The 23,836-nt window shown below is 35.3% G+C and overlaps 1 protein-coding gene across 1 annotated transcript in view; it reads right to left on the reverse strand.

Annotated features, from left to right (window-relative positions):
* The window catches only part of FAF1 (Fas associated factor 1), a 458,337-nt gene that overhangs the window by 180,245 nt on the left and 254,256 nt on the right, over window positions 1-23,836 (reverse strand). Inside the window, exon 8 of the mRNA XM_059922257.1 lies at window positions 23,425-23,511. Within this exon, the coding sequence (XP_059778240.1) occupies window positions 23,425-23,511 (87 nt within the window). The remainder of the gene's footprint in view (window positions 1-23,424; window positions 23,512-23,836) is intronic.

The following is a 23,836-nucleotide window of genomic DNA, read 5'->3' on the forward strand; positions in this document are numbered from 1 at the left end:
ATCACCCTGTCAGTAAATCTCAAGTATCTGCTATATGTCTATGGATAGAGAGATTAAAAAGAATAGTGTCCCTGCCTTTGAAGGGTTCACAATAAGTAGTGAAATGTATTTGCACATAAGAAGTGTAAATAACTAATTTTACCAATGTGGTTAAGTCCCTTAATATGTGCTTTGGGAAGAAATGTCTAACTTTGCCTGAGGACTTCAAGAGAAAATGTCACAAAGGCGTACCAGCTGAATCTTAAAAGGATGATATGATTAAGGAGTAGACCAAGAGGAGTACAAGCACCTTAGAAGAGAAGGAATATGATATCAGCAATGGCAAAATGGCAAGAAAGAAGGTAACACATCTAATAAACAAGTAGTTTAGTGTTGCTGGAGGGCAGGTAAGGTGGAAAAGGGTGAGGGAGACAGGTAGAAGGGAAAGCATAGGTCAGATCATGCAGAGTCATATATGCCCCATTAATGAGCTTAGATATCATCCTGTAAGCAATGGGAAACCATAGAGTGATTTGAACTAAGGGAGTAATATGATGCAAATGCATTTAATAAAGATAACTATACTGAAGAAGGGAGGATGGACTAAGGGAAGCAAGAGAGGAAGGTCTGGAACAGGGAAACCAAGAGAAAATGATGAGAGTCTGAACTATGGCAGGAATGATGGAATGACTGTGGAACCAGATCAACAAACCAAAAGAACGAGAACTGAAGCCACAATAATTTTTGCCATTTGTTTGCATAATCTTAGTATCACAGCAAAATTTAGTAATTTTAATCTTCAGTAGCAAGAATCTATCTGCTTGGGTATAGTAATACCAGTTCCTTACATTTCTTTAGTGAGCTGTATTTTAGGGTGTATTTCCACATATGTTATCTTATTTGAACCTTACAACAATGTTGAATAGCTGTAAGAATTGGAAACCAACGCTCAGAAAGGTTTATTCATTCAACGAATATTTACTGAGCACCTTCTATCAGAAAGCATTAGTTATGCGAAGGTGAACAAAAATAGACATCTGTCCTTATGGAACTTAAGTTTATGTGGTAAATAATTACTTAAATAAAATATAAAATCACAACTGTGTTAAACACGATGAAAAAACGGCTTCCACGGAGAAGTGACTGAGTTGGAAGAATGAGTAAGAAATATACAGAAGAGACTGGAGGGAAGATGACTGTTCCAGGTAGCGACAACAGCATTTGCAAAGGCCCAATGATGGGAATTAGGAGAACTGACAGAAGATCAGTGTAGCTAAAGAAAAACAAGCAGTGTAATATAAACAAACACTAAAGAAGTAAGCAGGAATCAGACTATACAGTGCCTGGTAGGTTATGTTAAGAATCTTGGTCCTTACTTGGGAAGATTTAAACAGGGACATTACTTGAGTAAATAGATATTTTTTAAAAAAAGGATTATCCTGATGTAGTATGAAGAGTGGATTGAAGGGGAGTGAGAGTGGATATGGGAGCCCAGTTTGGAGTCTCTTGCAACAGTCCAGATTCAAAAAGTTGTTAGCTTATATTAGGGTGATGGCAGTGGGGATGGACAGCAGACAATGAATGAGAGATATATAAGAGCTAATATTGACAGGAATTGATGATTTGGATACAGTCAGCAAGGGAGAGAGAGGTATCAAGAGTAGCTCCTATCTTGGCCTGTGGACTGGATAGGTGATGATGCTACTCATGGAATTAGGGAACTTCGGAAGCAAAGGTATGGCCAGGGAAGAACATGAATTCAACTTTGGATATGTTGAATTTAAGGTCCTTTGGGACCTCTAAGTGGAGAGGATAAGGCTCTTCTGGAGCTGACATGTCATGACTGGGTTAGAAATACAAATTTGTTAGTCACCATCACATGGGTGATAATTTAAACTGCAGGTGTGATGAGAATGCCAAGGAAGAATATACGAAGTAAGACAAAACGAGTAAATGGGGTTGAGCCCTAAGGAACTCCAATATTTAGTGACGGGGTAGAGAAGGATGAGCTTCCAAAGGAGACAGAAAAGGAAGGAGCACCACAAGGGAAGGGGAAAAACCAGGACAGTGTGGTATCCTGGGAGCCAAGGGAAGAGCATTTCAGGGAGGAGTTTTCAAGAGGGTCCAATGCTGCTGAAACGTATTTAAAATAGCCCAGCAGTAGAAACTACCCAAAGGCCCCATCAACAGTAGAAGAGATGAATAATGTGGAATATCCACATAAAGAAATGAGAATGAATGAACTATAACTACATATAAGAATATGGATCAATCACATAAACATAAGGTTGAAAAAAAAGGAAGGAAGGAGGGAAGAAAGGAAATAAGGAAAGAACTAGACAAAGAATATATACTATATGGTTCCATTTATGTTTGGAACATACTATATGTTCCATTTATGGTTTCATATGTTTAAAACAAGGCAAAACTAATCTTTGGTCTTATCTCCTAGATAAAGGGGACATGAGAGGGTTTCTGGATGCTGGAAATGTTCTCCTTCTTAGTCTGGATGCTGGTTACCCTAAGGGTATTTACTTTATGAGAATTCATCAAGTTGTACATTTATGATTTGTACACTTTTATGAGTAAATGTATTTCGATAGAAAGGTTTTTTTTTAATGCTGCTAAGAGGCCAAGTACAATGAGGTTTAGCAGTCATTGGTAACTGAAGAAAAGCTATTCTGGTGGAGAAACGGATTGAAGGCCAGAGTGGTGTGAGCTGAGGAATTAGTGGAAGAGAAAAAATAAAGATAGTAACTATAGATAACTCTTTTTAAATTTTGGCTGCAAAGAGGAAGACAAAGTAGCAGCTAAAGTCAGAGAAGATTTCTGTCTTTGTTTTTATTGCATGTATGTGTGTGTTTCTTTTAAGGTAAGAGGCTTTTCATGTTTAAATGTGGATAGAATATCTAGTTATTTTGAGATTAGTAAAAATACTAAAGAAGAGATTATTGATGATGATAATTGATAATTATTAATAGTTCTGAGAATACAGAAGGGGATGGGGTACAGAGCATAGGTAGAGGAATGATCTTACTCAGCTTAGACTAGAAACAAGGTTTTCTGACCCTCAAATCCAGTGCTCTTTTTCTACACACAGTTATCTGATTTGAAAGTGTGGGTTTGGGCTAGTGGCAATATCCTAATGTTCAGTGTAAAGGAGTTTCTAATTTTTAATCCTGTCTCTGTGGCCTTGGACAAGGTTTTAAATAACTAGCCACAGTATTTTCCATGTTTAAAATGAGGATAACATTTAATATCACTTCTGGAGTTTTATGATCAATTAGTAAACTGTCAGCTAATATTGCTTTAGAGATGAAAAAGACTGGAATGATGATACCTTCTTCTTCATGGATGTTAAAAGCTTATGAGTAATTAAACAACTGTCTCCAGACCAATGAAACTAAAAGAAAAATAAAGAGAATTGGCAGGCATGGTGCCTACTGTGGTTATGCTTCACAGTAAATTGTAGAAAGATCCAGTTTCCATTTCATGTTTCATGAAAGTAGAATTATGGCCACAATGAATGTGGCATGTTCATCCTTGAGTTGCTCCACAGTGAACATTACAGCATGGTGAAGAACAAAGATGATGGATAGGCTTTCACAGATGTCCTGTCACTGATCTTCCTCTGCTATTATGAGAGGCATAGGGTAAGGCCATGAACTCTATTCTACTTGGGTTCAAATACCATTGCCACATTATGAGGTCATATAAATATGCCTCAGGTTGCTCATGTGTAAAATGAGCAAACAAAAACCCTTACCTCATGGGGTTGTTAGGCAGATTAAGTGAGTTATACTATCAAACATATATTGCTAAGACTAGTGCCTTGTATATGATAAGTATTTTTTAAGCACCATCTAATTTTATCATTATTTGCAGAGACACAGGTCTAAGATGAGCTTAAGGCAAAGGGACCAATCTTATGGGGATAAGACAGATTAAGGAAAATATCTGAATGTTCATAATAGGTAAAACTGGGGAACTATGCTAGGGAAGAAAAAATAAGAACCTGGAGCTTAAGGTCCATAAGGAAATCCCTATGGTACAGTGCAAAGAGGTAGCCTTTAAAGTAAAACCTGGGACAGGATCCCCTTCCCACACTTGTTATCTGCGTGTTGTTGGGCAAGTTACTAAACCACCCTAAGCTTGAGTTCCTTCACGTGCAAATATGGGGATAATAACATCTACCTTTCAGGACTGATTAATGGGAAGACTAGAGATAAAACATATCAAGGTCCAACAGAGTGCCTAAAAGAAAGCAGATAAACACATATTATTCCTGTTATTCCTGTTGTTATTAAAACAACCAAAATAATAATTATAGAAGTAAAGAGAAATGGTTAAATTTCATCTAGATTTTATTTTTAATTCATAGGGTCAAGCCACAGAAGTATTTCATATTGTGATGTCACATTGCAAAAGGCTAATTTTCATTAAATTATTTTGACTTTACAGTTATCTGAAAATAGATATACATCAAAGGCAAAAACTATGATGAAATTTTTGAGTTTCTGAATTCAGAGGATAGGTTGTCGTGTTAGTAAAAAGGACCAATCCCCTTAATATAATAACCATTTTATAGCATGGCGTCGCCACAGTTTTTGAGAGACTACATGCCTTTTTCCTCTATCCTATAGGTTTCATTACTTTGGTTTGTTTGCTTGCTTGTTTTGTGTTTTGTTTTAGTAAAATTTATAAACTGATATTTATGAGTTCTAAAATACTGTGGGAATGATATGGTCTTAAAGACCTTCTCAGTGGATGACTAAATTTTGAGAGAGACTCCTAAGTGTATAACCACAGCACAGAAAAGCACACGATATAATAATACAACTCTTACAAATTTCTCCATATCAAAACAAATGACTGATGATTAAGTTAAACCATAAGAAGTAAGGAATGCAATGAACATCACAGGGTAACACAGTGTTAGTAAAGGTCTACTAAATATCATTTGAAAATGTCATATTTGTTTGTCACTAGTCTGAAGGTTTGTCTGACTACAAATATTTGAATTTTATGAGAGTGAGTTTACATCTGCTTGAAATGAGCCTAAAAGGTTAGGAAGTAACAAAAAGTAGATCTCCCGCTTTTCAATTGCACAGCTAATCCAAGATAACCAATTAGATTTTTTAGGCCATATTTCTCTTCTGAGCCCTCATTCATGTGCTATCCATATGCTCGTTCATCTAGCATGGTTCACCAGCAATTCTGAAACAAGGGAACACATCCATTCTTTTTCATCTCTTCTGAATCTCAAGTTACTTCTCTATTCAGCTAGTTCTACTTGCTTCCTGTTTAACTGCAAATTACATTTAAATTTTAGGGGTAAGATATTTAAGTGCTTCATAACTCCCTTCAGATTTGCATGGTTTAATTTGGGTTAGTGTTCCTCTTCTTCATGGTGTTCTTTTTTGGCGTCTTTTCAATAATATCAACTACGCAGACAGTGGTTTCTTGCTCTCAAACTTTCCTATAATTACCCATTGTCACTGGAGTTCTCCTTCTTGCAGAATAACGACTATTAACTCTCCTAGCTTTAAGAGTCTATGGGAAAAACATGGCTTCTTAAGACATTTATATTTTTTCCAGGTAAGATTCCATTTTCTCCAGTTGTTTCTTGAAATGTACCTCCCCCAATCCACCATGCTCCATCATAGTGTTTTCTTCAGAATTTGAGGTACTTTATACAAGCTATTTATAAAATACTCATTTTTAATTATTCCACTGCTGAGAATACTAAAAAGAAATTATAATAACCCTGACTAAGAATGCTTCCTAATAAAGCTACCTGCCTCTAAACAACAAAATGTTAAAGCAATAGTTTCAAATGAGAAAATGATATATAGAAATGAAAGATAACTTCTAAACTTTGAGATGGAACAGCTAGCATGGTTCACCAAGCAATTTAGAAGTCAGGTGCATTTACTTATTGAGCAAGTGACTAACTACATCATCACAATAGCTTAAAATGTCCAAATTAATTTGTTACGTATGGTTATGAAACATGCATTGGCTCTTTAAAGTTTTATTTGTAGTATCAGTCCTGTATTTTCTAACCCGTCATAATTAATTCACTCCCCTTGCACTTTGAAATCTCCACAATAATAAGAACTTTATCAGGCTGGTGTTGGTATGAAGTGGCACAGCAAACCGAAATCCCACCGGGAGCAGTCCACAGACTTCTCTTCTAAGCAGCAAAAAGCTGTTATCATTTTCTGAATTACAGGAACTATAAAAGGACACTCTACTCAAGCTGCTGCTGAATGTCACCTGAAAAGCAATCACAAAAGGGCTCTGTCTTGGCTTATCTCTGAGCTCTGTCACTACGGCAACCAGCAGGGAATAAGTATCTGTGGGTCTATGAATTTCAGAATCCCATAAAAGCCAGGGCTAAAAAGGCATGTGCAGCCTCTCAGAGATTGACTGCATTAATACATTAGCAAATACTGTGAAACACTGGATAAATGTCAGCAATTATGGAAAAAGCATCTAATAACGATATTCGTTGCCTGTCAAACCCCCGTGAGGTTTGATATGTAACTGCCACTCAAAGTTGTCTGTAATTTTATCTCTTTTATACATCTGAATCCACAGCATTCAAATTTGTACTTTGAAAGTAATAAACTGTAAAGCAGTTCATTCCATGTTGATCACAACTGTCAACAAACATACAATGAAAGAACAAAAAAGACTTTCTTTGGCTGTGGGAACAATCAGTACCAACAATCTCTTGTGGATGTTTATCAAAAAAACACCCTTATATATTCTACATGTAGAATATTAAACAAAGTCATGATGTGGGGGCAGCAATTGATTTGACTATTGATTAAGTCACCTGGAGCTCAAAAGGCTACTTATCATGCGTACATTTTCATTTTAAGCCTTCTCTTTGGGTTAGAAAATTCATAAGAATTTAGCCAATTAGACACAGTTGCAAACATCCCTTTTATTTGTACATCAAAAAATGCCATGGAATTTTTGTTAGCCAAAACAGGCTATCATGCTATCTTTACTACCTTTCTCAAATACAGAATTATGGGCAATTGATTATATCAAAAAATCCAAGGATCTAAAGCACAACTTAACAAGCTGGGAATACTACTCTTCATATTCATATTTCAGTTGCTCAAGAAAATGACTTATTAAGAAATCTTATCACATATGTTACAGCTGTTCAAATGCAATAGACAGCATGTTAACTTGAAAACACAAATGCCAGAGATTAAGCACTGCACATATGTATTATAAACAACCTTCCATTTCTCAGTTATAGAATAGGGTCGGGTACAAGAGTTCCAATAAGACCTTTCTCAGTTAACAGAGGAAAAGAGCTTGGTTTCTTGAAAAAGAGCAGGGGTGTCTCTGAAGAAAGCAATGATAGGTATTGCAATACTAGGCTAGCAGTTATTTATAGCAATTTAGTGCCAATCACTTGACTTTTTAGTGTTAAGTTTAATATAAATGCAAGAAACATATACTGAGTGTTTATTTTGTGCTGGGGCTATGCTAGGCACTTGAGACACAAAAATGAGTAAGACATGCTTACTACCCTCAAGGAGTTCATAGTCTCATAGAGGAAAGTGTATGTAAACAAGTTACCACAAGTACTCTTTCTAAGAGGTAGCTATTAGAAAAATGTGGTTTGAAGAAACTCTGAGGAAAATTTACAATAACAGATAGTAACTGTATTCCACTGTATACTATTTCTATCAAAAATTATTTATTTATAATCTATTACTTGGCTCAAATGAGATCATGTATATGAAATATGCTTTGTAAACTACAAATCACTATATGTCTCTTAATATACTCACCTACCACTATGTTAAGTAACTATGGGTACCAAAATAGAGTATTGCTGCTCATTCCCTGCCACCTTAATAATATGGCTACTATTCAAGAACACACACGCATATAGGCAAAAGTGCTACAGTAAAAATTTTAAATTCATTTATATTCAAAGACTCCTAAGTGCCAACTTAATAAAGGAAAATAAAGGCAAGGTTTGTTTCTCTGTTTCTGCCTCTTACTGAACAAGTAAAACTTCAAACCAGTATGAGTACCATTCTGGAAAAAATTAGACTGGATATTTTAAAATTGGAACTACCTTAAGCAACATGGAATACATAAGGACTAGCATGGCACAAGACATTGGCATCAGGGAGGGGGGCAGATTGAGAGCTGAATACTGGTTCTGCATTTCACCTTCTCATTTACCAGTTATGGTTTCAGATCAACATATTCATCCTAAACCGCTAGTTAAAATTAATTGAGGTCCAGTTACCTATAATAAAATGCACCCATTTTAAGTGTGCAGTTCAAGGAGTTTTGACATACACACACACACACACACACTCTTTTAACTACCACCACCACAATCAAAATTTCAAAAAGTTCTATCACTCCCCCAAATTCCCTTGTGTTATTATTTAGTTGTAAGACTTCTTTATATAACCTGGATAGAGGCCCTTTGTCAAATATATGTTTTGCAGATGTTTTCTCCTAGTCTATGGCTTGCTCCCTCCCTTTTTTTCTAAATGGAGTCTTCTGAAGAGCAAAAGTTGCAAATTGTGACGAAGTCCGATTTATCAGGTTTTTTTTTTTGCCTTTTATGGCAAGGCCTGTTAGTATCCTCTCTAAGAAATTTTTCATACTCTAAGGTTGTAGAAGATTTTCTCCTGTATTTTCTCCTACCAGTTTTACATCTGTAGCTTTTGCATTTAGGTCTATGATCCATTTTGAGATAATTTTTGTGTGTGGCATAAGGTAAAGGTTGAAGTTGTCCTTATTGATATCGAGTTGATTCATCACCATTTGTTTAAAAAAAAAAGACCATTCTCTCTCTCTGTTGCATTACTTTGGTATCTTGCACAAAATCAATTGACAACATGCATATAAATCTATATTTGAACGCTTTGTTTTATCCATTGATCTATATGTCTATCTTTGCACAAATACCACACTATCATGAATAATGCATTATATTTTGAAATCAGGCAGTGTAAGTCTTCCAACTTTGTTCTTTTTCAACATTGTTCTGGGAATTCTAGGTCCCTTACACTTCCATATAAATTTTAGAATTAACCTGTCAATTTCTACCCCAAAAGGGCTTACTAATTTTTTATTGGGATTGCAGTGTGAGAAGAACTACCACCTTAAAAATACTGTGTTCCAATCCATGACCATGATCTATTTCTCCATTTTTAAGGACTTTATTTTTTCATCAATTATTAGTAGTTTTCCAAAATGAAAAGCCAACCCACAGAATGGGAGAAAATACTTGCAAACGAAGCAACCAACAGATTAATTTCCAAAATATACAAACAGCTCATGCAGCTCAATATCAAAAAAACAAACAACCCAATCAAACAATCCAGTGGGTGGAAGATCTAAATAGACATTTCTCCAAAGAAGACATATGGATGTCCAAAAAGCACATGAAAAGATGTTCAACATCACTAATTATTAGAGAAATGCAAATCAAAACTACAATGAGGTATCACCTCACATTGGTCAGAATGGCCATCATCAAAAAATCTACCACAATAAATGTTGGAGAGGGTATGGAGAAAAGGGAACGCTCCTACACTGTTGGTAGGAATGAAAATTGGTACAGTCACTATGGAGAACTGTACAGAGGATCCTTAAAAGGCTAAAAATAGAGCTCCCATATGATCCTGCAATCCCACTCCTAGGCATATATCCAGAGAAAACCATAATTCAAAATGATACATGTACCCCAATGTTCATTGCAGCACTATTTACAACAGCCAGGATGTGGAAGCAACCTAACTGTCCATCAACAGAGGAATGGATAAAGAAGATGTGGTACATATATACAACTCAGCCATAAAAAAGAACGAAATAATGCCATTTGCAGCAACATGGACGGACCTAGAGATTGTCATATTGAGTGAAGTAAGCCAGACAGAGAAAAACAAATATCATATGCTATCGCTTATATGTGGAATCTAAAAAAAATGATACAAATGAACTTATTTACAGAACAGAAATAGAGTCAGATGTAGAAAACAAACTTATGGTTACCAAGGGGGAAAAGAAAGGAGGAGGGATAAATTGGGAGATGGGGATTGACATATACACACTACAATATATAAAATAAATAACTAATAAGGACCTACTGTATAGCACAGGTAACTCTTCTCAATACTCTGCAATGACCTATATGGGAAAATAATCTAAAAAAGAGTGGATATATGTATATGTATACCTGTTTCACTTTGCTGTACAGCAGAAACTAACACAACATTGTAAATCAACTATATTCCAATAAAAATTTAAAAAATAAAATCACTTTCCGCAAAAAAAAAAGTAGTTTTCAGTGTACAGATCTTACACATATTTTGTTAGATTTATCCTTAAATATTTCATGTTTTTGGATGGAATCATGAATGGTACAATTTTTAAACATTCCATTTTCAAATGTTCTTTGGTGCTATATAGTAACACCCCCCCCTTTTTTTTGTATGGCAATCTTGTAACCTGTGACCTTGGTAACTTCACTTGTCACTTTTAGTAGCTTTTTGTTGATTACATTGGATATAAAAAGAAACAAACTACTAAACATTTTTTATAAAAATAAAGGTAACTTATGTAAATTACAAAAAATTATAAAATATGTAATTTAATTTTGTTTTGGTCAGAGAGAATACTCTTAATTTCAATCCTCTTAAAATTTACTGAGACTTTATGGTCCAGGCTATGGTCTACCTTGGGGAATGTACCATATGCACTTGAAAAGAATGTGTATTCTGCCATTGTTGAATAAAGTGTCTATAAACTTCAAATAGGTCAAGTTGGTTAAGAGTGTTGCTCAAATCTATATACTTATCTGTCATTTTCCTGTAAATTGCTGAGACAGGAATGTGAAACCTTTATAATTGTGGATTTGTTTATTCTTTTGGTCCTGTCAGGTTTACTTCACATATTTTGAAACTGTTATTGGGTACATACACATTTAAGGTCGTTATGTCTTCTTGAGGAGCTGTCCTAAAATTCTTTTTTTTATAATTTTATTTATTTATCTATCTATCTATCTATCTATTTATTTATTTATTTATTATTTTTGGCTGCGTTGGGTCTTCGTTGCTGTGCGCGGGCTTTCTCTAGTTGCAGCGAGTGGGGGCTACTCTTCCTTGCGGTGCATGGGCTTCTCATTGCGGTGCATGGGCTCTAGGCGCACAGGCTTCAGTAGCTGTGGCATGTGGACTCAGTCGTTGTGGCTTGCGGGCTCTAGAGCACAGGCTCAGTAGTTGTGGCACAAGGGCTTAGTTGTTTCGCGGCATGTAGGATCTTCCCGGACCAGGGCTCAAACCCATGTCCGCTGCATTGGCAGGTGGATTCTTAACCACTGCGCCACCAGGGAAGCTCCTGTCCTAAATTTAATTATTATGAAATGTTTCTTTTTAGTCCTGGTAATATTCCTTGTTCTGTATTTTGTCTGATGTTAATATAGTTGTTACAGCTTCCTTACTTTTAGTGTTTGCCTGGTAAATTTTTCCCACTCATTATGTCTAACTTACCATTGTCATTATATTTAAAGTATATTTCTTATAGGCAGCATATAGTTGAGTCCTGCTGTTTAAAATTCATTTTGACAGTCTCTGCCCTTTAATGTGTAGACCATTTATATTTACTGTAATTATCAAAATGGTTGGATTTAAACCTACCACCTTGCTATTTGCTTTGTACATATTTCACCTTTTCATTGTTCCTTTTTTCATTTTTCCCTGCCTGATTTTTGAATATTTTTTTAGTATTCCATTACATCTCTTTTAATGGCTTATTATCTACACATTTTTGCGTGTTTTTTTTTTTAGTGGTTTCTCTAAGGTTTACAGTTTGCATTTTTAATATAATAGACTACCTTAAATTAATATGATACCATTTCATGTATAGGATAAGAACCCTACAACAGTATAATTCCATTCTGTCTTTTGTGCTATTGTCATGTATTTTAATTCTATATATGTTCAAAACTCCAGATTACTTGTTATTTTATCTTTAAACAGCTATCTTGTAAAGAAATTAAAAACATAAGGAAAAATGTCTTTTATATTTAACCACATTTTTACCATAACTAGCACTCTTCATTCTTCTGTATAGAGCCAAGTTTATTCTGATATCATTTTCCCTCTGCCTAAAGAACTTCAATATTTCTTGTAGTGCATATTTGCTGGGCCCAAATTCTCTCAGTTTTTGTTTGTCTGAAAAAGTCTTTATTTTTCCTTCAGTCTTGAAAGATTATTTTCACCTGATATAGAAGTCTAAGTTGTCATTTTCAAAAACCTTTCAGTAGTTTTAAAATGTCATTCTACTGTTTTTTGGCTTGCATTATTTCTGATGAGAAATCTAAAGAGTTTATGTTACTTCCCTTGTGTAATGTATATTTTTTTACTCTCTCTGCTTTGAAATTTTTCTTTTTATCACTTGTTTTCAGCAATTATGATACTCCTTAGTGTGGAATTTTTCTTTGTGCTTCCCCTTCATGGCATTCATTGAGCTTCCTGGATCTATAAGTTTTATAGTTTTCATCACATATGGACAAATTTCAGAAATTATTTTTTCAATTTTTTTGGTCTTTGACCTCCTTCCCCCCATCCTTTCTCTCCTTCTAAGACTCCAATTGCATGTTAGACTGCTTGATTTTGTCCCAGAGGTCACTGATATTTTTTTAATTTGTTCTTTTTTTTTCCTCTGTGCTTCAGTTTTGATAGTTTCTATTGCTATATCTTCAAGCTCACCGTTTTTGTTTTTGTTTTTGCAGTTTCTAATCTGCTGTTAAGTTCATCAGTAAAATGATCATTTCAGATATTATATTGTTTATCTATCTATCTTCTTTTATACATTCCATTCTCTCCTCATTAAGTTCATGTTTTCCTTTAAATTCTTGAGTCTATTCATAACATTTATAATAGCTTTAGTCCTTATCTGTCAATTTCATTATTTATGTAACTTCTATGTCTATTTCTTTTGACTGATTTCTCTCCTGGTTAGGGGTTAGATTTCCCTGCTTGTTTGTATATAAAGTAACTTTTAACTGGATGCTGGACTCTGTTCTTAGAGGCGGTTACCTATTAATCAGCTTATTCCTTTTGAAAGTTGTTTTTAAACTTGTGGAAGGGCAGTCCTAGAGTAGCCTTCACTCTAAGTCTTGTTTATCCACTCCACTAAGGCGTGACTCTCCTGTGGGTATCTCCTGAATGCTCCATGTATTCACTGAGGTGTCTCTACTATGGCTTGTGAGAACTCAAACTATTCCCAGTTCTGTGTGAGCTCTGAGAATTGTTTGCCTTACAGCTCCCAGTTAATTATTCTTTTTCCTGGCAGTAGTTCTTTGCCCAATATCCTGGAATTTCACTCTATGAATGCACAGATTGGTATTCAGCTAAAGACCAGGAGAACCCAGAAGTAGATTGGTATTCAGCTAAAGACCAGGAGAACCTTATATAGACTTCTGGAGCTTTTTCTCTGCTAGTACTCTGCCTTGCAAAGTCTAGCTGCCTTGACCTCCCTAAACTCTACTCTCTGTCTCTTCAAACACAATAAAATCACCAGATTCTGTTTTGGTTTCCTCTCCCTGCCCCGGGACCCAGAAACTGCCTCCAGGCAGGGCTCATTTGCTTCCTTCTTCACAGTCCTGAACTACCTGTTGTCTAATATCTGAAAACAGTTGTTTCACATATTTTATCCAGTCTTCTAGTTGTTTCCAGAGGGAAGAAAATTCCCATAGAAGTTACCCCTTCATGGGCAGAAGCAGTAGTCTTCATGTTTTGGATTTTAATAAACTGAAATCAAGATTAACAACATCAGATCTTAATGCTTGCAAATTTTCTGTTGAGGGCTCACTTTCATGTGTTCTCCCTCATATTTACCGAGTAAATATGTCCCTTGACTGCTTCATCCACCCTCTCGAACTTCTCATTCTCACTGTTCAGGGTATAGCCCATTTCACAACTTTCCATTCCTTTTAAACTTAAACTTTCTTCTACTGCATTCAAAGCTGTTCTTTCTGTCTGTTTAGTCTTTGCCTGTGTTATTTGTAAAAGACTCTATATGTTGACAAGGGCAGTGAACCCTCTGAAGCTACTGAGTCTCACCACCATTAGAAGAAGCAACATTATCCATGACCTTGCCAAATAAAGAAAAAGCCAGTGAAAATGTCCAAAGGTTGCCTGAATCTGTCTGACCTAGGACAGGCTAAGAAAGTAATTTAAATAGCATAAGATGACCCTGAAGCTACTCAAAGAATGCTTCTGATTCTGCATGCGTATGTGATATAAAGAAGGTGCTTGCTTACTCAAGGGAAAAGGAGCCAATGTTTGTTGAATGCCTACTAAATGCCAGATACTACACCAGGGGTTAGCAAACTTTTTCTGTTAAGGGCCAAATAGTAGATATTTTAGGCTTTGTGGGCCATGTGGTTTCGTTGCAACTAAACATCCCTGCCATTATAGTTATAGTGTAAAAGCAGCTGTATATAATACATAAGCAAATGGTGTGACTGTGCTCCAATAAAACATTATTTACAACCGTCTTGGTGCTGAATTTTTGGATCTGACTCTAAAAGCAAAAATAAACATGTGGGGCTATATCAAACTAAGAAGCTTCTGCTTAACAAAGGAAACCATCAACAAAATGAAAAGGCAACCTACTGAATGGGAGAAAATATTTGCAAATCATATATCCTATAAGGGACTTAACATCAAAAATATAGTAAGAACTCAAACAACTCAATAGCAAAAAAACAATCTGACTAAAAAAATGGGCAGAGGGTCCAAATAGACATTTTTCTAAAGAAGACCTACAGATGGCCAACAGGCACATGAAAAGCTGTTCAACATCATTAATCATCAGGGAAATGCAATTTAAAACTACAATGAGATATCACCTTAGATCCTGTTACAATGGCGATTATCAAAAAGGCAAGAAATAACAAGTGTTGGTAAGGATGTGGAGAAAAGGGAACCCTTGTGCACTGTTGATGGGGATGTACATTGGTACAGCCACTACAGAAAACAGTATGGAGGTTCTGCAAAAAATTAAAAACAGAACTACCATATGATCCAGCTATTCCACTTCTGGGTATTTATCCAAAGAAAACAAAAACACTATTCAAAAAAGACATAAGCATCCCTACATTCACTGCGGCATTATTTACAATAGCCAAAATATGGAAACAACCTAACTGCCCATAGATGGATGACTGGATAAAGAAGATGTGTGCGTGCGTGTGTGTGTGTGTGTGTGTGTGTGTGTGTCTAATACTACTAAGCCATAAAAAAGAAGGAAATCTTGCCATTTGTGACAATAGGAATGGACCTTAAGGGTATTATGCTAAGTGAAATAAATCAGATAGAGAAAGACAAATACTGTATGATTTCAGTTATATGTGGAATCTAAAAAAACAAGTGAACAAGCAAAACAAAACACATAGTTACAGAGAACAGACTGGTGGTTACCTGAGGGAAAGGAGTTTGGAGGGTGGGTGAAATGGGTGAAGGGGGTCAACTGTATGATAATGGATGGTAACTAGACTTATTGTGGTGATCACTTTGCAGTGTATACAAATATCAAATCATTATGTTGTACATCTGAACTAATATAATGTTATATACCAATGTTACCTCTATTAAAAAAAGTTTTACAGGACTTCCCTGATGGCCAATGGTTAAGAATCTGCCTTCCAACGCAGGGGATGTGAGTTCAAGCTCTGCTCGGGAAACTAAGATCCCACATGCCGTGGGGCAACTAAGCCTGCACACTCTAGAGCCTGCGCACCACAACTGGAGAGCCCGCACGCCACAACTACTGAGCCCGCGCACTCTGGAGTCCAAAACCCACAACTAGAGAGCCCGGGTGCCGCATCTACTGAGCCTGCGTGCCACAACTAGAGAGAAGCCCACACACTGCAAAGAAGAGCCAGCATACTGCAACTAAAGATGCGATGTGGCCAAATAAATAAATAATTTAAAAAAAAATTTTAAAAATATTTACAAAAACAGATGGAGAGTAGGGTTTGGGCTGAATTGCCAAACCCTGCATTATGTTATGTGCTTTACAAATTAGGTAAAACCATGTGGAAATGCTAATATTCAACCACTTTATCCTTTAAAAATAGAAATTTCATATGGTTCAAACTATTATGTTAATTCATTTAATCTTCACAATAGACTTTCAAGGGTATTAACATCATCTTCATTTTGCAGATGAGGAAAATGAAATTCATATGATAAGTAACTTATCCAAATGACAGCAATACTGGGATTTAATGAACTTGGATTGTCTGCTTGCTTGTTTCTCTCATACACACACACAATTAAACATATGCTGATACAAATTCGCTCAGTGTAGTGGCTCCCCCACTCCTAAATTTGTTATTCTACTTACCAATAAAGAAATATCGAGTTTTGATAATTTTTATTAGAAAGAAAATAAACCTGATTCTCAAATGAGTCACTCTCTTCTTTATCAAGTCACTAGAATCATACCAATTCATCATTTAGTTGTTTATTGTCATAGATGTCAACTTAATGGAGCTCTGAACAACTCAGATGAGTGAATGTATAAAACACTATGTTTAAAAAAAAAATACTACATTTGATCCTGCAGAGCATACAAAAATGAGGAAGAGACTTCTTACTCCCAATTTTTAGAATTTACAAAAGGGAGGAACACAAGTATACAAATTAAAATATAATTAGGTTTGTTTAATTTGTTTAACTTAAGGGACATTTGGTTCCTTTCTCTGGGAAGCCATTTTTTCTCCACCCCATCTGTTAGAGAAATTGGTTGTTTCCTCTTCTATGATCCCACTGCGTTTACATAAACTTCAATTGCCACTGTTTATATAACTGTCTCACACTATACTTTGCAAAAAACCTGAGGAATAGGACCTTATGCTTGCAACTTTAAGGGCCAGTGTGGTTACTGGCCTATAAGAGTTGTTACACAAATGTCAAGTGAATGAATAGACGGATGAAAGAAACAGTAATAGCCAAAGGTCAGCCATATATTAGACATCATCTAGTACAGACTACTTCAATCTTCAAAATAAATGTAGGAGTAACTATATTTGTAACTACTGACTCTTAGTTTTCACGAAATTCTGGGAGTATTATTTGTGTTTTATGGTTATAGAGACTGAGACCCAAAGGGTTTAATCAAGTTATTTGTGGTTAGTCAGGTAAGTAATGGAGCCAGGTGAGAGGAATAAGGAAGCAAAGAACAAAAATACGGAAAAATAAAAATAATTTAAATAGAAAAACAAATAGAAACTAATTTCTAAGATGGTTGAAGAAGGTGTCATGGGAAGAGGGATACAGGCAAAGTTTCCTAAGGAAAGGTCTTGAAGAAAAGAGATAATTGCTATAGGTATTCTAGGTAGAAGGAACAGTATGATTAAATAACAGAGTGGAGCACGAAGTATGTCTGAAGAACAGCAAAAGGAATATTTTGCTACAGTGGAGATACATGTGGTATCATACTCAATCATTTATTCAAGAAATATTTATTGAGAAATTACTCTGGGCCTGTATGGGAAAATAAACCTAGAGGGGAAGTTTCAGACTCAAGAATGAAGGTTTTAAATGACAGCATAAAAATCTGTACAGACATAACCACATATTGGGTTGCCATTGAAGATAAGGGAGGCTGAATGTGACTTGTTCTGCACTTTAGAAATATTAACCTTGCAGCAATGGATGGAATGACTATAGTGGAGGTTATGAGTTTACTTAGTAGGTAGGTAACTATAGTGTGGTAGGTATGTGGTAACAGGGAGAGTCTGTACTGGGACAGCAGCTCCTATAAAGTGGAGGGTGGGGATCTAGTATCAGGGGAATGTTTATAATTTGACACCTGCCAAACACAAATCGTCAGGGAGAAGTTACAGGAGAAAATGGTCTCCATCAGAAGGATCAAAGTAGATGACATTCCCTCATTCACGAATTCTTTTTAATTAAAAAAAAAAAGGAATAAGTCATGTGTATGATTTTTTATTTTTATTTCATAGAAAAGCCACTGTATAATGATTCTGTTTATAAATGATCTCATTTTCAATGTGAAAGTATTTAATATTTAGTAAGTAGCTTTCTGACTCCTAACACATGTCTAAAGACCTCTGGTCCTAAAATTCCTAATTTCTCAAATTCTGAATGAACATTCCTTAGCCAGTGATGGAACCACAGAAGACCATTAGTAATCTCAAAAGAAAAAAAGGGGGTGGGGCACAACAAAAAAGTATTAAAAACCGAAGGATTTTTCTTCCATTGTATAAGTATTATTAAAACCTGGAGTTTTAAAAACTACATATATTCAAATTGTCTGCATTATAATAAAGTGCCTTGACATAATTCACAGTGTTAAAATTATTTCTACTCTCTGGAAACCAAGAGTGTCCTTGTTAAAGTGTAAAAAGATTTCGTCTACCCGCAACTCCTTGTTCTCACAGCTGAACTGTCACAGCATGAAAACATTCCCCTACTGGTCAAGCTTTAGATACCTATTTCTCTGGTGAAAGAGTGCAAAAGGAACTGAAAGAGTTATTGACAATTCATACAGTATGCCACATCACATTAGAGTACAACTACAAGCAAAGAAAATATTTTAACTCTGAAGACAGATGGGGCAACAATGTTTTAAATGATTGTTAACTTCACTGATAGTACTGAAAATGTCAAGATTGTAGTCTATCAGGTCTGAAAGAGACTCAAGATTATACAAGAATCTACTTATAAGAAGTCTATTTCTTTGTCCTGTTTGCTAAGTCAAAGGTTAATGAGAAGTACATTGAAGAAAACACCTCCTGTGTTACTGCAAAGTATTTCTCATGCAACATAAAAACGTAAATGAACAAATATTTTAATCTAGTTCTTCATTAACTTCCTTTAAAATACAGCTTTATTGATGTATAATTTACATGCTATAAAATTTACTCTTTTTTGTGTGTATTCAATTCAATGATTTTTAGCAAATTTACAGAGTTGTGCAACCATCACTACAATCTAATTTTAGAACATTTCCACCATCCCAAACTATTAACTTTTTTTTTTTGCTTGCTCTTTTTATTTTTTAACATCTTTATTGGAATATAATTGCTTTACAATGTGGTGTTAGTTTCTGCTGTATAACAAAGTGAATCAGCTGTATGTATACAGATTTCCCCATATCCCCTCCCTCTTGCATCTCCCTCTCGCCCTCCCTATCCCACCCCTCTAGGTGGTCACAAAGCACTGAGCTGATCTCCCTGTGCTATGCGGCTGCTTCCCACTAGCTATCTATTTTACATTTGGTAGTGTATATATGTCCATGCCACTCTCTCACTTCGTCCCAGCTTACCCTTCCCCCCACCCCCGTGTCCTTAAGTCCATTCTCTGCGTCTGCATCTTTATTCCTGTCCTGCCCCTAGGTTCCTCAGAACCTTTTTTTTTTAAAAATTAGATTCCATATATATGTGTTAGCATACGGTATTTGTTTTTCTCTTTCTGACTGACTTCACTCTGTATGACAGACTCTAGGTCCATCCACCTCACTACAAATAACTCAATTTTGTTTCTTTTTATGGCTGAGTAATATTCCATTGTACATATGTGCCACACCTTCATCCATTCATCTGTCAATGGACACTTAGGTTGCTTCCATGTCCTGGTTATTGTAAATAGTGCTGCAATGAACATCGTGGTACATGACTCTTTTTGAATTATGGTTTTCTCAGGGTATATGCCCAGTAGTGGGATTGCTGGGTCATACGGTAGTTCTAATTTTAGTTTTTCAAGGAACCTTCATACTGTTCTCCACAGTGGCTGTATCATTTACATTCCCACCAACAGTGCAAGAGGGTTCCCTTTTCTCCACACCCTCTCCAGCATTCACTGCTTGCAGATTTTTTGATGATGGCAATTCTGACGGGTGTGAGGTGATACCTCATTGTAGTTTTGATTTGCATTTCTCTAACGATTAGTGATGTTGAGCATCCTTTCATGTGTCTGTTGGCAATCTGTACATCCTCTTTGGAGAAATGTCTATTTAGGTCTTCTGCCCATTTTTGCATTAGGTTGTTTTTTTTGATATTGAGCTGCATGAGCTGCTTGTATATTTTGGAGATTAATCCTTCGTCAGTTGCTTCGTTTGCAAATATTTTCTCCCATTCTGAGGGCTGTCTTTTCATCTTGTTTATGGTTTCCTTTGCTGTGCAAAAGCTTTTAAGTTTCATTAGGTCCCATTTGTTTATTTTTGTTTTTATTTCCATTTCTCTAGGAAGTGGGTCAAAAAGGATCTTGCTATGATTTATTTCAGTGTTCTGCCTATGTTTTCCTCTAAGAGTTTTATAGTGTCTGGCCTTACATTTAGGTCTTTAATCCAACTTGAGTTTATTTTTGTCTATGGTGTTAGGGAATGTTCTAATTTCATTCTTTTACATGGAGCTGTCCAGTTTTCCCAGCGCCACTTATTGTAACTTCTTGATCTAAGATATTTCTATCAATTTATGGAAGCCACTGGTATCTAAAGCTACTATATGTTCAAAGCCACACAAATTTCTGCAACTGAGCAGGGAAAGTACAAACTAACCTCACTTTTAATGACCTTTATAATCAATCCTCTACACTGGCACTGGGAAGAAAATGTTCAGGTGCTTTCTCTGAAAGTTAAACCATCCTAAATATTCAGTTATGGCACATAGTCTTGGAAAGAAATTAATTATATTTTTGTTGGTAACACATTTCAGGCTGTTTACACAGCTGACATTTCTCAGCTGTACCCAATTCATACCCTAAGCTGTGAGGACGCTCTTATTTTGTAGCAGATGCCTCCACTTGAGTGATTTAAATAAGTATAAAAACACCATCATTGCCTGCAACAATATAGATTACAAGCACCAGCTTTATGAGTTGTTATAGTCCTAATGAAAGAAAGGTTTCATGACATTTCTTTGGCTAGAAGCTCCTTAGAAGACTACAGTTATAAGCAATTTTTGCCAAAACTCAAGCACTGGAGTTAGTGGATCTGCTATGGCACCGATTAAAAGCAGCTTGGCCCTAAACATCTTTGTTGTATCAATCATGAAGCTCAAGGCAACATCCTGCCAATATGGCAACATATGCTCTGGGGAGGTATAGGCAGGCATCACTTGACAGGTTCTGGGACAAGGTGGAAATATGAAAAATGAGGCAGTAAGAATCAAGTTTCTTAATGGAGATTCCCTCTTGTGTCTGCTGTGACTTATAGTACCAGGTAGCATCACAGACTTCCATATGGTAAGTTTTAGATGCTTTCCATATTTTCCCATAGTAATAAAATTGCATAGAACTCTTTGGTAAAAAATTAAATAAAGATCATTAAAATGTGAGATCATTAAAATGTGAGACAGTGCCAACTCAAGTCAATGATTTAACAACTAAAATGTGTAAGGTACTATGTTACAGAAGAATTTATTGTATTTCACTGATTTTGCCTATCACTCTTGGAACTCGCTTCTGATAAGCCTATTTCAGCCTGGTTTCTACAGGTGTGGAGCCCAAGAGCAGCTGGCATTTCCAACCCTATTAAGACCCACATCTCTGGACCTTATTACCTTAAACCAGACAATTATTTTTGCTTCAAACTTTTTAACATAGAAATTTTCAAACATACCTAAAACTTGAGAGAATAGTATACAAAAATCAAATATACACGTTACCCACCTTCAACAATGATCAATAGACAGCTAATTTGGATTTATCTATATCCCCACTCACTCCCCCAACCCCAGAGGTTATTTTGAAGCAAATCTCAGGTACCGTTTCATTTACGTAAACCAGTCAATTCCTGCCTGTGATCTCTTTCTGAGTTATGTTAATATTAATTATAATACTGACTCTCATTTACTGAGTGTCTACTATGAGGCAAGTACTGTATATATATATTATCGTTAATCCTCATCACAATTCTTCAGATCAGTGAGGTAACTGAAACTCAGAGAATTTAAGTAACATGCTCAATCTTAATTATTTTCTTCTATTAAAGTTATTATTTATTGTAGCAGGTTATTAGACAATGCTAAGAACATTTCTGGTTTCCTCACGTCTTCTCGGGTAAACAGAAAGCTATCATTTATGTATGTTACTCTCTTAATTTTATAAAAATAAATGTATCACATTTTCTATCAGTCTAATGGGGAAAAAACAAACTAAAAACAACAACCACATCCTTACTAACTTAGCCATGGACAACCAACCAATAACTCTAATGATATACTATAATGTCAATATTAAAATCAGTTGTTTATAAATAAATGTAAATGCCTACACACAAGTAATTTTTTTCTGAAGTGTTCACTTAAAAAACAAATTTTGCTATCTTCTGATTATTTTTAAAGTTTCATAATCCATAAAACATTTTCCAAAGGCACAGTGTTTAGATTGTGGAATAATTAGACTCAAGTGGCATCTACATAAACAGATTGTTCAAAAATGTTTCTGTCTTCCACAAAGAATTCCTTTAGATTAAAGTATATGATGGTAGTGCTGAGAGAGGGGTAGTAATTATTATCCAGATAGAAATGTAATATTTACTAGAAAATAAGAAATGGTAATTAAACTCTTAGCAATAATCATTATTTGGGTATTTATTGTTAGAAGATGTTTACAGAGTCTTAACATCTTTTTAGCCCTATTTACTTTAAAAATAAGGCTTACTTCAAAATTCTTGAAACATTCTAATTTTTTACTTTAAAAGAAAAATGGGTATCTGGTTAGAACAACCAAGATTATGATAAAAGTAGCCAAAATGGCCTCCTCAGATGATAAAATTTACTCTCTTGGAAAAGAATAATCACTGGAAACAGGACAGAGATAGGAAACATTTCAAAATTTACAACAGGAAAATTATTATGAGTAGACATAATAATAGTTAAAAATTACAGACTAGGTCTTTTCTTCGAGTTTTTTATGGTAGTGAAAATTATGAGTGTGTTTAAGAATACAGTGCTATTAATATTAACTATAAAAAGTAACTTTTTAAAGTGCAGGTCTAACTATTGGAGATGCAGTTTTAAAATTAAATAAAATGATTAGATTGATTTTGAAGTATCTGTAATTTAGGGAAAAAATTTTTGTGTTTGGGACATTTCATTAGTAATATCTGAATATCTGTATTTTTTTAATCAAGGAAAAATTTAAGTCAAATCAAGCAGCATCAAGTTCCTGATATTGATGTTGTAACATTACCAAGAGAATGCTGATATACTTGGCTTATTGACACCAGTTCTGCAAGTGAACTCAAATTATTACAATTCGTCTTATCCTCAACATTATTTGATTTATAAAATTCTTCCAATGGATTCCAAACATTTGATTCTGCTTAATATCACTGCCAATTAGACTGAAAGTGGCAAAAGAGAGAGGAGGATATAAAACTGCCAACTCAGCTGTCACTTACGGAGTCATCTGTGGCAGAAGATGGCCAGCCCTCCCATAACTGATGGCGAACAGGGATACTCGTAAGGTCATACACATTTCTCTTTACCTATAAAAAGAAAGAGAATAATTAAAATAGGGTTTCCACATGACTTATGTTAGTTGCCAGTCAATTTACGTGATACACTGTGTTTCCTCTGTTTTCGAGACTCAAAACAAGAATTTGAAACTAGGAAAACACAAATCATAAAAATTTTATTAAAAAATCTAAACCAATTTTAAACCAAGGTTAGATGAAATAATAGTTCAAGCAACAACCCCCCACCCCACCCCACTGATTATTTTTATATTCCTGGATGGCTTCAAGTTTCTTTTCAGTCAAGAAACTTCAAGTACACAGTTCACGTAGGACAGACTACATGACCTAATTTATA

Source organism: Balaenoptera ricei, chromosome 1 (assembly GCF_028023285.1).
Source record: "Balaenoptera ricei isolate mBalRic1 chromosome 1, mBalRic1.hap2, whole genome shotgun sequence".
In the NCBI taxonomy this organism is placed as follows: domain Eukaryota; kingdom Metazoa; phylum Chordata; class Mammalia; order Artiodactyla; family Balaenopteridae; genus Balaenoptera; species Balaenoptera ricei.